Genomic DNA, 15,220 nt, shown 5'->3' with positions numbered 1-15,220 from the left:
TTTGTATTATGCTATCATTAATTGTTCATCATGGATGGGGGATAAGTCAATTAGACGTGAAAAATGTCTTTATTCATAGACACTTGAAGGAAGAAGTTTACATGGAGCAACCGCCAGGATATACTGAGGGGAATCCTAAAGACTATGTTTGCAAATTGGAGAGAGCTCTTTATGGCCTAAAACAAGCATCTCGGTCTTGGTTTGAAAGTTTCTCTTTAGAGATTCAAAAACATGGTTTCCATCGGTCCCAGTTGGATCATTCTCTTTTTATCTTCCAAGGTAAGGGAATTACTATATTTTTGCTGATATATGTTGATGATATAGTCATTACAGGAAGCAGTGAACGTCATATTCAGGAAATCAAAGATCTCTTGAGTCCGAGATTCAAAATGAAGGATCTTGGGGACCTTCGGTATTTCCTTGGAGTAGAAGTGGATAACCGAGGGAAGGTGTTGACCTTGACCCAACACAAATACACGATGGATTTGTTGGAAAAGGCTAGAATGAAGGACTGTAAACCCTTAGCTACCCCGAGTGTGCTTAATCAAAAATTAAGTGCGCAGGATGGAAACTTGTATTATGATCCAACAAAGTATTGTAGTTTAGTGGGAATGTTACAATATCTGACTTTCACTAGACCTGATATCACGTATTCAGTTAATCAAGTCTCCCAATTCATGCATGAGCCAAGAACGAGGCATATGAAAGCAGTGAAACGAATATTAAGATATCTCAAAGGCACTATTGGGGATGGGCTTTTATATTCCAAAAGTCAATCTCAGAAGCCATTTCATGATATTTGTGTTTATACAGATGCAGACTGGGCAGGGAAACCAGATGATAGAAAGTCGATTTCAGGACATTGTGTTTTTATTGGACCTAATCTTGTCTCTTGGAGTAGCAAAAAACAAAAGGCAATGGCTCGGTCTAGTACAGAGGTTGAATACAAGGCAATGGCTGCTGCTACAGTAGAGGTGTCACTTTTGCTTTCTTACCTACTCATTTGGTCTCTTGTAGACATAAAATATCAATATTTCTCCTACACATAACATCTACTAACTCTACCAACTTACGAGTTAAAGACCCTATGTTCCAAGTGGCTAACCTAATTTTATGGTCTTGAACTATCTTCTTTACCCCCACCCGTCCAACAAAGTGAGGGAACCCTTGACTATTTGATACCACACCCGGGCACCGGTGTGACGCGTCGCTTCTGGGCGACGACCTAGCAACCCTTGCTCATTTATCACTGCCTTCGGACCTATAGAGTACAGTGTGTCGCTCAGTAGGGAACGTCCCAACGAAATTCTCATATTGGTTATGAACCAAAAATATATATATATATATATATATATATATATATGTATATACAACTTAACATATATATATATATATATTGTAACTAGGTTAGTTTCTTTTTCTTTTTCTTTTTCTTTATTTTTAGTTATATTTGAACTAGTCAACACAAGGTTGACTAGTCTAAAAGAGACGTTGGTGCAAGTCCAGCCCCAACGTCTCTATGGAGCTCCCATGCTGTGTATAAATAGGGGTGAAACCCCTTGCATAACTCAATGCTTCTTGCATGTGTTAGACATTAATATAATATTATTTTATATTTTGTGAGCCTTTCTTGTGTACCCCTTGGTGTGCTTTGTGATGCAAAAAGAAGGCCCGGCTCCAGGTTGTTCAGCTCTTTGTGTCCACTTTGGTGATTTGGTGGACCTTGTTGTGACTCTTTTGAAGTGTCCACCTTGGTGATTTGGAGGACTTTGTTGGAGAATCTCATTTCCTTACATGAGGATCATCATATATATCAAGTTTTTCACCACTAAAGGATTATTTTTATTCTTTACCTCTTCTTTGAAAATGATTGTTTATACTGATTCTGATTGGGGTGAAGACTTAATAATAGGTACTCAACTATTAGCTTTTGTGTTCTTTAAGGGACTCATTAATTTTGTGAAAGTACAAGAAGCAATAGAAGGTATCATTGTCATCCACTAAAGCTAAGTACAAGGCTAAGCCTATCACTACACAGAGATTGTTTGGTTAAGAAGTCTCCTCGAAGATATGGGTATTCACATGAATGAGCCTTCGATATTATGTTGTGACAAGAGCACTAAATATATTGCAAGTAATCATTATTTTGTTAGCGGACTAAACACATTGAGATAGATTGTCACTATATCCGAGAAGAATACTTGAAGAAAACCATCACTCTTTTGTACATCACTTCAAAATATCAACTAGCAAATTTCTTCACCAAAGCCCTACAATCTCTTAGATTTCAGTTTCTTCTTGGCAAACTTTCAATGATTTTACCGTAAGTTTAAAAGGAATGTTAGAATTCATGTACTTTATATATATTTGTGTGTATTAAATACAATTATACTCATATGTACTTTTGGTCTTATATCATAGGTTAAGTACTAGGACAGCATGGTGGCTTGTTATGTCATGGGTTATTACTTTTTTTCTGTTTGAAATAGGTTGGGCTACAAATACTAGCCATTAAGAACTCTCTAACAGCTAGTTTATCTCTCCCTTGTATATATATGGGACCAAGTCCCTTTCTTTCATTTGCATATTTTGTGCATTATGAGGTTTAATAAAAAATATTGTTTTTTATTGTGCTCTCTCCCTCTCAAAAATAGTTTTTATTGTGCTCTCTCTCTCTCTCTCTCTTTCTCTTTATTTCCCTTAATGGTTGATGCTCTTTTGCCCTAGTGGCTTGTGTTTGTGCTCTTAGTAGCCCTTCGTATACTATTTTTCTATTGTGCCTATTTCATTACATCCACGTCTAGGTAACATAGCAGAGAAAGACATAAACAAGAATATGATATGACAAAAATAACCCTATACTGAAAAGTCTGCCGCTGCACAGCATAATAATAAGAAAAGATTTTCCCAAGTACATGCACGTGCACATTAAAACCTCATTCCTGTAGTCATAAAATAAGCAGTAAGAGGTTGTGAAGAGAATGCTAAGAGTTTGGTAGAAGTCAATGACCCAAGGATAAAGAAAGTACTATTAAGAAGCTGCTCAGAAGCATAATAACAGCTCATATCTATGTTCCATCCGCTTATGACACTGAATTTATCGGAAACATTATAATGGATCTCATCATGACAAAGATTAAGGCAGTAATATGAGAAGGAGACCACTATATCGTGTAAAGATATATCAAAAGGAAACCAGTATGAAACATATGACCCTGATTTTTCATTCAGATTTTCTTATTAGACAGATGTTAATATGTCAAATAACTCCATGAATGATGGCACATCCAAATTACGTGATCCTGTACTTGACTATGTTCAACAATATAACTTGGCCAATTAGAACTTCTGTAAGAAGTCATCTCCAAGAAAGAAATGAAGCATAATTTGGGAGCATCCTAAACCTTTTATGTTGTGTCCACCACTTCATAATCAATCAAGGGAAAAACAAAACAATATTTTAGTTAAACCTTAAATAACAAACTGTGAAAGCAGTTATTGAAGGTGGAAGTAGTAGTAATTATTGTATGCCAAAAAAAAAATAACCAGCTGGATACTAAAATTAAGAAGGAAAATATTTCTTATCTGTAAAAGCAGCACTGCAGAACATAACCAAGTTCCCCCAACAAGGGAACAAAGCTTGTTTGAGAGCAAGCATGCACGCACACATGCACAGATTTGCTTGTTTCCAGCATAACCGCCAAATGCAATATGCATATCATTAGTCAATAAACAAGAGGAAATATGTAGCAAGGATCACAAGGCATATAACAAACAAGATTATCATAAAGCATTGGCATGTAAAATGGAACGTGCATCAGCACTGTTAACACGAACACTAATAGAGAATTTATGACTACCAAAATAACCTAGCATATTTTGTAATACATTAAGATACTTTATTTTCTTAAATCATAGAAAGTACAGAAAATCATACTCCTTCTGTCCTTAGGATGTGAGTGGAGCAATGAAATGCATTTCTATACAGCTTTTTATTTCCTGTATTATGTGCCTGCAGCTTCACCTGTAATTGGGGAAAAAAATGTTGTAATACGAGGATGACAAGGGTCGCTAGAGCTTGTTGGACAATATATTTTTTCAACACCAGGAATATTGACCAAAATGTACATCAACTTGATTATTTGAAAATCTTTGCTAATGCACCTTGAATGCTCAACTAAGTCAAACTTGTCTTGTTGACAACCCTAACTTATGAACTTGGTCATAGAAGGATGCAAGCAAAACTGAAAGGATCACAACGAATGCAGGCAAGACATACGTAAAATATCCAAACATCAAGAATAATTGATTCATTTTAGATGTGTTAATAGCTATGGAAAATTTTAATAAAAGGAATGGAACAAATACTTACAAGCATTGATCATGTAATACAAAAAGTAGCAGCATTAATAACTCTGTCAAGAGACTACTTATCATTTCAATTTTCTTAACCAAGCATCTAGCCCTCATATTTCGTAATCATATTGAAATCAAAACATTAAAGGCAGTAAAAGAAAATTTGACAACTTTGAACTTTCACCATCAGTTGGGCAAATTAGCAGCAGGGCTAAGAACCCCTTATTGATATTACTGCAAGGCTCGTATTGGTGACTGCCATGTGCATGCACATACTCACACATGTACGAGTTTTAAAGTGTCTTTAGGTACCTAGTGATGCAGAGCAGGCCCAGGCATCACAGACCCAACAGCATGCCGATGATATTTCGGGTCTGGGTCTGGATCCGAGACCCAGATCCAAACTGAAGTCCTTTCAATAAGCTGCCTAGGGTTTTGTGAGAGGAGAAGAATATTTTTCAGAATTGCAGCAGCCGTCTTTTTCCTTTTCAGCAGTTTTTTTACCTTTTGGATATTCTTTTTTTATTTCTTGCATTCAGCCGGACTCCTTTACTGTTTCCTTTTGTCATTTAGTGTTTGATTTATTCTATCAGTCTGAATACCCTATCATTGCTCTATCAGTCATTGTTTTTTTTTCTGTTTCATTCCCTGTTAGTAAAACACAATCTATGGGCATCGTTGGTTGATTTTTTTATTTAAATCCATGGCGGTCAAACCCTTTTGTTCCGAGGTTCTCCTTTTATTGGATTCACGTGTTTCTGCGTAACTTTACACTGCACGACTATGCGTCGCAAAGAGAGCAACCAGTGGTCGTCCGTATCCGGGGCGATACCGAGTCCATCACGACATCAGTGACCGTCAGCGTGTTGTTTCATCGTGGTCATGTGATTCGAGCCATTCCCTTGTTCCTTCGCTTGTTGGGTAACATTTGTTGCACAGTCAACAACCCCTTTGCTGCACCGAAAGCGTGTCCGGTACCCATTACGTGAAGGTCGACCTCAGATTTTCCCTTCCGCTGCATCAAATGGTATCAGAGCCCAGGTTCTTCTCCATCGTCAGCGATATGGTTCAGAAGGCGAGGAGTGATCCGGCGAATGGAAACGAGCAAGAGGATGCTGGCAGCGAGAGTCCAATGCTGCATATGTTGAGAAGGATGACCAGAATGGAAGAAAATATGTCGAAAATGAACAGAGAAATTGTGGGCATCTCAAAACGACTAGATGGGATGGAGGCCCGACTAGTCGCCCTCGAAACACAGAGAGAGGGGCGTGCAGCGTCAACCCAAAAGCAGGGGGCAGATCAGGGTCGCCAGCCGATTCATGTTCAGCCTGTCCAAGACGAAGTTCCAACGTCGGCTCTCCCTCCCTATTCTGAGTTGCCTCCTCCGCTCCAGGCGAACCAAAGGAACCACGCAGGTACGCCGCCTCCTCTGGGTGTTTCCCTTTCTCTGCAGAAAGCCCTTACGGCTGCACCATCGACCAGACCTGCTCTGCAGGACCCCAGCTTCACGCTGGGTCCTGCCGAAGGTCCAAGCCCATGGCTGCGAGCTTATGAGACGGTCTCATATGGTGGGTCATGCCAGCAGGGTCCCAGCATCGCGCTGGGCCTGGCTGCCGATCGAGGCGCGGCGGCACAAACCGGGAAGGCAAAAAATTTCGAGGATCCTGCGTATGGAAGCAAGAAGACATCAACCCATGGGAACCCTATCGTTGCGGAAACGAGTCAGCCGATGCACCCTCAGCTTGCCCGATTCACCACCACACCTTTGATTCTCCCTCCATATTCTGATCCGAGTCCTCCGCTCCAGCCGAATCAAGGATCCATTGCATCACATAGGGATGAGGAGTTGCACGCAATTGCATTGTCAGCACAAGTACTGCTTTCTCAGCTAAAGCAGTCAACAGACAGAATACGTGTGGTTGATAACTTCATAAGGGCATCAGTGCTTGCCCTCTTTGTTTCAGATTGCTTTGGTGGCAGTGACAAAACTACAAACATTGTTAGGATGCGCAAGGCTGTTGCTGTTTCAAATTATCAACAACCTTTCATCTGCACATGCTCCACTGGAAGTGATCATGAGGGAGCAGGGGAACCCTTGGGGACAGGCCCAGACCCAAGAGGGTCCAGACCCGAGTTCGTGGAAACAGGACCCGGGCCCGGGACAGGGAACCATCCTTTGGGTCCTCGGGAGCGGGACCATCAACAACTGTTTCAACCAATCAGTGAACAAAAACAACATTTTGCAACTATTGCTGAATTGGCTGCAACATTACTCTCAGTCCTCCTCTACTTGAGATGGTGCAAGAAGCGGCAGGTCTTCCATGATAATATATCAAGCGGAAAAATGGTGTTCTTGAAATCATCAGTCATGCAGTCTCTTACCTTTGAGGCTTTCCTCAAGAAGCCAATAAAGCTATCAAGCAAGGCCATTATCGGACCCGAAACAAATGACTTAGAGGAGTGGAATCGAGATCCTGAAAGCTTCCATCAAGAGCAGGATCTGTTGCAGAAAACTGAAAAGCCCAGGCCTTGCGTTGAAGCTTTGTTCATTACGTTATTTGAAAATCATAGTAATCTTCTGGGCCTTTTTGTGGTTTCCACTCTTCATGTAGCAATGATTGGATTCTCAGCAATAGAACTTGAAATACTGACTGCCTTGTTTCTCAAGGAAGCTGCCTATGGTTCTGCTGGACATGCGTATCACGAACTGTCAAAATGTCACAGCTTCAAGACTTGGTATGAAGGGGTTATGTCTCTAGAACTCTCCAATAACCATCCTAATCAGCCAATTATACATCGAAAAGTTGCATGGATTTTTGGAAAATGGGTTTCAGAGATCAAAGGTGGCTTAAGGAAACCAGTGTGTATGCAACTATGGGGAACCACAGTGATTCAAGCACCTTCAATGGCGCTGCAGCTACTAGATCTCTTTACATACCTTGTGGCGATTATGGGAAGGAGTTTCGATCACTTACAAGTTGCCATGAATATCACTGAGTGCTACATTATCTTAGGCGGAATGTACTTTTTAAATGTTCTTGCCCAAAACTTGGCCAAACTTTTAGATGGAATTGTGAACAGTGTGGTAACTCCGCCTGTGTAGTTATACACTGCCGGTCCCAAGCCCGGATAAAGGAGGAGGGTTGCGGTAGGCCTGTGACAGCCAGCATAAAAACTTGGTCATATCCTATGAAAATGAACCAATATGAGAATTTCGTTGGGGCGTTCCCTACTGAGCGACGCGCTGTACTCTCTAGGCCCGGAGGCAGTGATAAATGTGCAAGGGTTGCTAGGTCGTCGCCCAGAAGCGACGCGTCACACCGGCGCCCGGGTGTGGTGTCAAATAGGCAAGGGTTCCCTCACTTTGTTGGACGGGTGGGGGTAAAGAAGTTAGTCCAAGACCATAAAATTAGGTTAGCCACTTGGAACATAGGGTCTTTAACTGGTAAGTTGGTAGAGTTAGTAGATGTTATGTGTAGGAGAAAGATTGATATTTTGTCTTTAAGAGACCAAATGGGTAGGTGAGAAAGCTAAAGTGATAGAACCTTGGGGATATAAGATTTGGTATACAGGAATAAATAGGAATAGGAATGGAGTAGGGATTGTTATGAGTCGTCAGTTTATAGATAATGTAGTTGAGGTCCGTAGGAAGGGTGATAGAATTTTACTTATTAAAATAGTATTAGGTACGGATATTATTAATATTATTAGTGTTTATGCACCTCAAGTAGGTTTAGATGATTCCATTAAGCATCAATTTTGGGAAGATTTAGATGGAGTAGTACAAGAGACATCTTATGGAGAAAAGCTTTTCATCGGCGGTGACCTTAATGGACATGTAGGCATTAGTAGGGATGGATTTGAGAATATCCATGGAGGCTATGGTATAGGAGAAAGAAATGAAAGTGGAGAAAGGATTTTAGATTTTTGTTTGTCCTATGATATGATCTTATCAAACACCTGGTTTAGGAAGAGGGAGTCTCACCTAGTAACATTTAAAAGTGGGGTTAATACGAGTCAGATAGATTTTTTCCTACTTAGAAAGAGAGATAGGGGTTGTTGCATCGATTGTAAGGTTATACCAGGAGAAAGTGTAGCTACACAACATAAAGTCTTAATTTTAGATCTTAGAATTAGACAATGCCGCAAAAGGGATAGACATAGGATAGATCCTAGAATTAAGTGGTGGGCACTGAAAGGAGCTAAACAAGGAATGTTTGTAGAGCAGGTAGTTAAGGAAGTTGATTGGTGTCTCGAGGAGGATTCAGAATCAATGTGGAATAAGATAGCGGGTGGTATGAGAAAGGTAGCTAAGGAGGTATTGGGTGAGTCTAAAGGCGGTGCACCACTAGGTAAGGATACATCATGGTGGAATGAGGATGTCAAATTAGCTATTAAGGTTAAAAGAGAGTGTTATAGAAATCTAAGTAAGAGTCGTGATAATGAGAATTTGGAGAAGTATATGATAGCAAAGAAGGAAGCTAAAAAAGTTGTTCGAAACGCGAGGGCTAAGGTATATAAGGAGGTTTATGACAAGTTGGATACCAAAGAAGGCGAGAAGGATATTTATAGGCTTGCAAAGATGAGAGATAGGAAATCGAAGGATTTGGGTATGGTTAGATGTATCAAAGATGAAACGCAAAGGGTTTTAGTCAAAGATGAGGAGATTAAGGAGAGATAGAAAGATTATTTTGATAAGCTATTTAATGATAGTCATGCTCAAGATCTTGGAGACTTCTCCATTCCTTTTCATGAGATAAATCGTGACTTCATGCGCAAGATTCAAAAGAAAGAAATTGCAGAGGCTTTGAAGAAAATGAAATCAAGAAGGGCAGTTGGCCCAGATGGTATACCTATCGAGGCTTGGAAATGCTTGGGAGAGAAAGGTTTAGAATGGTTGACAAATCTTTTTAACTTGATTTGGCGAACAAATAAGATGCCTAATGAGTGGAGGAAGAGTACTTTGGTGCCTTTATATAAGAATAAGGGTGATATACAAGATTGCACAAACTATCGTGGTATAAAACTCATGAGTCATACTACGAAACTTTGGGAGAGGGTGATTGAGTCTAGGTTGAGGAAGGTTGTCATGATATCGGAGAATCAATTTGGTTTTATGCCTGGAAGATCAACTATGGAAGCTATACATCTTCTTAGACAACTTATTGAAAGATATAGAGAGAGGAACAAAGATTTGCATATGGTTTTTATTGATTTAGAGAAGGCATACGATAGAGTACCTAGGGACGTTCTCTGGTGGACAATGATGAAGAAAGGTGTTTCTCTCAAGTACATTAGTATAATTAAAGATATGTATGAAGGAGTAGTAACCAATGTCCGCACTTGTGGGGGGGTGTCAACCAATTTTCCGATAACAAGGATCTGCTTTAAGCCCTTTCCTATTTGCGATAGTGATGGATGAGCTTACGAGATCAATTCAAGAAAATGTACCGTGGTGTATGTTGTTTGCTGATGATATTGTTTTGATTGATGAGTCTAGAGCTGGGGTTAATGCTAAGTTAGAATTATGGAGACAGACATTGGAAGCTAGAGGTTTTAAGTTGAGTAAGAGTAAGACTGAATATATGGAATGTCGGTTTAGTAAGCAACGAAGTAGTGATGGGAGTGTAGTGAAGCTTGGTGAGCAAGATATACCGGTAAATGATTATTTCAAATATTTGGGATCCATCATTCAAAAGTATGGAGAAATTGATGGAGATGTAAATCATAGGATAAAGGTTGGGTGGATGAAATGGAAAAGTGCTACTGGAGTGTTGTGCGATCGTAGAATGCCATTGCGGTTGAAGGGAAAGTTTTATAGGACGACTATTAGACCCGCTTTACTATATGGTACGGAATGTTGGGCTGCCAAGAGACATCATATTCAAAAAATGAGTGTAGCTGAGATGCGGATGCTTAGATGGATGTGTGGAAATACAATAAAAGATAAGATTCGGAACGAAGAGATACGTAAGAAGGTAGGTGTTGCACCCATTGAAAATAAGATGCGAGAGAATCGTTTACGGTGGTTTGGACATATTCGGCGAAGGCCTAATGATGCTCCAGTTAGAAGGTTGGAGAAATGGGAAAATATATTAGTTAAAAGAGGTCGGGGTAGGCCTAGGAAGACTTGGATGGAGATGATAGGAAAGGATATGAATGCTTTGAACCTCACCGAGGACATGGCGTTGGATAGAAATGATTGGAGGAAAAGGATTCATGTGGAAGACCCAAAATGAATTTCTTTTTTGGTTCATATCGCTGACCCCAATTGTTTTGGGATGAAGGCGTAGTTGTTGTTGTTGTTGTTGTTGTTGTGAACAGTGTGGTGACATTAAGTCATCGAAGCCGACTTCTTCTCAACCCGGGGAGAATGATGCAGAGCAGGCCCAGGCATCACAGACCCAACAGCATGTCGATGATATTTTGGGTCTGGGTCTGGATCCGAGACCCAGATCCAAATTGAAGTCCTTTAAATAAGCTGCCTAGGGTTTTGTGAGAGGAGAAGAATATTTTTCAGAATTGCAGCAGCCGTCTTTTTCCTTTTCAGCAGTTTTTTTACCTTTTGGATATTCTTTTTTTATTTCTTGCATTCAGCCGGACTCCTTTACTGTTTCCTTTTGTCATTTAGTGTTTGATTTATTCTATCAGTCTGAATACCCTATCATTGCTCTATCAGTCATTGTTTTTTTTTCTGTTTCATTCCCTGTTAGTAAAACACAATCTATGGGCATCGTTGGTTGATTTTTTTTATTTAAATCCATGGTGGTCGAACCCTTTTGTTCAGAGGTTCTCCTTTTATTGGCTTCACGTGTTTCTGCGTAACTTTACATTGCACGACTGTGCGTCGCAAAGAGAGCAACCAGTGGTCGTCCGTATCTGGGGCGATACCGAGTCCATCACGACATCAGTGACCGTCAGCGTGTTTTTTCATCGTGGTCATGTGATTTGAGCCATTCCCTTGTTCCTTCGCTTGTTGGGTAACATTTGTTGCACAGTCAACGACCCCTTTGCTGCACCGAAAGCGTGTCCGGTACCCATTACGTGAAGGTCGACCTCGGATTTTCCCTTAGCAACAGCAACCTACAAACCATGACCTTGGTAACTGTCAGAGGAATGTAATGTATAATATTTGTTTTACAATTTGTGTGCTACTACTCTGTGTTTATATCATTATTCTTAGGGGTATTCTTGTAAAATAACTATAAGGTGTAAAGTCAAAGTTTTTTGTCCTGTAGTGATGCTAAGGAGGTTGACTCCCATAAGAGTGTTGTAATCCTTTTTCTTTTTCTCTTAATGAAGTTATATTGTATTCTCCTGTTATTCTTCACTCTTCTCATGGTGTGTGACCTAATTTCTTGAATTTGTATATGGTATCAAAGCCATATCCAAAGCAAGATTAGCATTTCATGGAGTGTTTTAGAGGAAGAAAAAGGCTTCATTCTGCACCAGAGCAATCAGACCTCAATTTGTGTGCCACATTGCTGATGTCAGCACAACCAAGGGGCTACTCTTGGGTGAGATAGGAGATTGCAAGATTGTGATTTAGAAATATGAATAAAGAATCTTGATGATCAGGGGAGTATTGGAATTTTATGACTTTTTTTCTGATTTTCTGGAAGTGGTGGTAAATAGTGTTCAGTTTTGAATATTTTGCTATTTCTGACCTAATTAGCACCTATTAATGGCTGCATTTGGATGGATTTTGGACATTTTTTTCCCTAAGGAATTGATTACTATCAATTTTGCATGGTGATTTGGTGAAGTTTTATGGAAATTTTGGGTGGTTATTTCTGGCGGTAATAGTGATTTAAGGGGGGTTCCATTGGTGTTCAATTGTTGTACATCAGCTGTAGATTTTGTTGAACTAGTTTGGGTACCTGAATCGTGCTATTTAGTTGGGATTTTGGCAGATTTAGGTGGTTTGATGATAGTTTTTTCATGCCTGGTGTTGTCAGACGGGGGGGAATGAGCCGGCCCGGCCCGTTAATGGACTGGGCCGACTGGACCATTACCTATGCTGGCCCTGTCAAAGCTCAGTTCGTCTATTGACGAGCTGTTCCTAAGCCCAGTTCAGGCTGGTCCATTGAGAAAACCTCGGCCCGCAGCCCACCCATAGGATCGCGGGCCTAGTTGGGCAAGAAATATATATCATACATATTATATATTAACATATATAGTTTAAATAGCTATAAATATAAATATATCTTATAAATAATATATATATTCACACACACATAATATATAGGCTGGGCCAGGCTAGAAGCCCCATTCGGGTCAAGCTTGGGTCTAATTTATAGTCCCAAGCCCAGCTCAAGCTAGCCCGCAGGATGCCTGCCCTATTGTCGACCACTATTTCTAGCCTGTGTTGTGAAGCCCCTTTGATAAAATCCATTACATTGTTGTGTTTGGATCTGAATCAGAACTTTTTGGTACATGTGCAGTTGTGTGTATGCTTTATGCAGGTACATGAATATTGTAATTGGGGGTTGTGGAGAGTATCGAGAAATGGGAATCTATCCAATTGATCCCTGTGAAACTTAATGATGCAGAGCATCCAGAGCATTTGGATATTAGCAAGGAGCAGGAGAGTGATCCGTCTTTGAAAACCCGATCCGGGAAGTCTTACCCCAGAAGATCCAAGCCTAATTCAACCTGTTTGGGTCCAAATGGATCTTAAGAGCATTTTGATCATTTTACATTATTTAATTTTCTAAGATTTTGGCTTCATCCATCTCAAAAATTATTTTTGATGTGGTTCCATTTTTTTGTAACTTTGGAATCACTCAAAAATATTTGTATTTTTTTTGTTTTATTTTTTTTAAAGTGTCAAATTCTATAAATTCGGATAGTTCTAGTGCCCGTTAGAATCTACCTGTGGTACTAGAGGATGTAAGGGGTAAAAGAGTAGTTTTATATTTTGTTCCGGCCATGAATCTGAATATTGGATTCAATTTTATCTTGTATATTGGAGGTTCAATCTATCTAGGCTGGAGCCCTTCTATTGGCCAACTCTTTTAGAGTGTCATTGACCAAGATGTGAGGTGTCCACTTGAGGGTCCAATCAAATCAAGCTACCCCACCGCCCATTATCACTGGGCCTTTTGGAAGTACCGCCCAAGGAAGACTATCATCTCACTCTTGGTGGCTCTCCATTGACCAGCCAAGAGGAGAGTAAGACAAAAATTTCAAAAGATGACCATTTATTAGCCTCTTGGGAGGTGGCCTCCCAAGGGACCAATGGGAGTCACAACCACTATCTTCCCTCTTTAAAAGAGCTCCAGAATTGCATATTTGAAAAAATTCTGAAAAAGTTTTAAGAAGCCTAAAGAAAGAATGGTTCATTATAGTGTTTTGAGCTGAACTTGGAGTGTTCAAGCTTGGAGGAACTGAGTAAGATGCCCACCATCCTCATGACATTGTGCTGGACGTGAAAGACGTCCACCATTGTTGTTCGAAGTGCACTGTCATTGTTATTTGTGACCCATAGTACGGTGGGTGTTCCTTGGTGGTAGTTTTAGACTATATTTTTTATCTTGTGATCATTAGAGTTGAAGGAACGTGTGTGTGGCTTGAACTGGCCAATTTTCGTCTCCATCGGTTTGACTACAACCCGATCGCTTTATTAAACTTATGTTGTGGATGTTGTTATTGCTTCTTGAATCTGTCATCTTATTGTTAGAGTTGGATTGTGTTTGCACCTTATTTGGAATTTGTTTGTCTTCGAAAGAATTCAGATATGTAAAGTTATTTCTTGAAATCTTGTGCGGTTGAATATCTTTCATGTTTGAGTTGAGCATTGTCTAACTGGAGTTGGGTTTCAAAGGAAGGGTTATTGAAAATTAGAGAAATCACCATTGAAGTGTATTTTCTGTGCAGGTCGAACTTTAATCGCCCAAAAATTAAAATCGAAAATAAAAACTTGCGTGTTTGTGTTTGTGTTTGTTGTGTGTTTTTGCATTTTGGTCTGCCTAACCCAGTCTCGATAATCGAACTGTATCTCCTTAGATATAGGTTTGTTTTGTGCATGCTTAGATTTGTTGGAAAGCTAACGAAATCCCTTATATTTCCCATGTTTGGTCTGCTAACAGATTTTGTCTTTCCAGTCACTGAAAATGGACCCAATAGGAGAGTACAGTCAATCAGGTGACTATATTTCGGGTGTGTCAGTCAGACCTGATATTTGCATCATATCTTGGCATCCCGATATCGAAAAATTACAATTTTTTATTCGTTGGAAAGATATTTATGTGGTATGTGTTTTCTCTGTTGATCATTTTTTCAAATTCAGTGACCTAATGAGGCAAATTCCAGTAGTATCAGTCACTGTCATATTCTTGAAATTTTACTTTGACTACTTCCACAATAGAATTTTGTTTCGGTGTCTTGGTCGTGAACCAACTCATTGTCGGTCTGCACCATTGTTGGTATCAAAGCTAGTGTAGGGTCTTTGCTGATTCTAGTCTATTCATGGGTGCATTCACCATGGTTGGGCAAATGGAAGGTCGTGGTCGAGACAACTACAACTTCGACAATAAAGTGTGCGATCTTAGATGCGAAAATCGTGACTTGCGATGACAAGTCGAAGAGTTGACTCGAAGAATAAATAACTTTACTAGGGAGAGAGAACGTCGATCTAAGCAAAGTGCTCATGAATCCCGAGGGTCTTATGATATGAGTCAATATGATTTTGATAGGGAGTTTGATCCCCATATGCATTCGCATTCAGGTAGGAACATGGATCCGCCTAGGAGATCCAATTGGGAGTCCGGTCTTAAGTTTGAAATCCCTGAGTTTAAGGGATCAAGCACTCCTGAAGAGTTTTTAGACTGGTTAGGTGAGGTCAGAGAGGTCCTTGAGTTCA

The 15,220-nt window shown here is 40.0% G+C and overlaps 1 protein-coding gene across 1 annotated transcript in view; it reads right to left on the bottom strand.

The window, feature by feature from the left end:
* The window catches only part of LOC149822803 (mitochondrial arginine transporter BAC1-like), a 39,863-nt gene that overhangs the window by 18,792 nt on the left and 5,851 nt on the right, over positions 1–15,220 (bottom strand). The window contains exon 2 of the mRNA XM_089980385.1: positions 3,938–4,024. Within this exon, the coding sequence (XP_089836511.1) occupies positions 3,938–4,024 (87 nt within the window). The remainder of the gene's footprint in view (positions 1–3,937; positions 4,025–15,220) is intronic.

The sequence above is a fragment of the Nuphar pumila genome, chromosome 11 (assembly GCF_984573655.1).
Source record: "Nuphar pumila chromosome 11, dmNupPumi1.hap1.1, whole genome shotgun sequence".
Taxonomy (NCBI): Eukaryota; Viridiplantae; Streptophyta; class Magnoliopsida; order Nymphaeales; family Nymphaeaceae; genus Nuphar; species Nuphar pumila.
The sequence above is the reverse complement of the archived record's forward strand: the minus strand, read 5'-3'. Positions and strand labels throughout refer to the sequence as shown.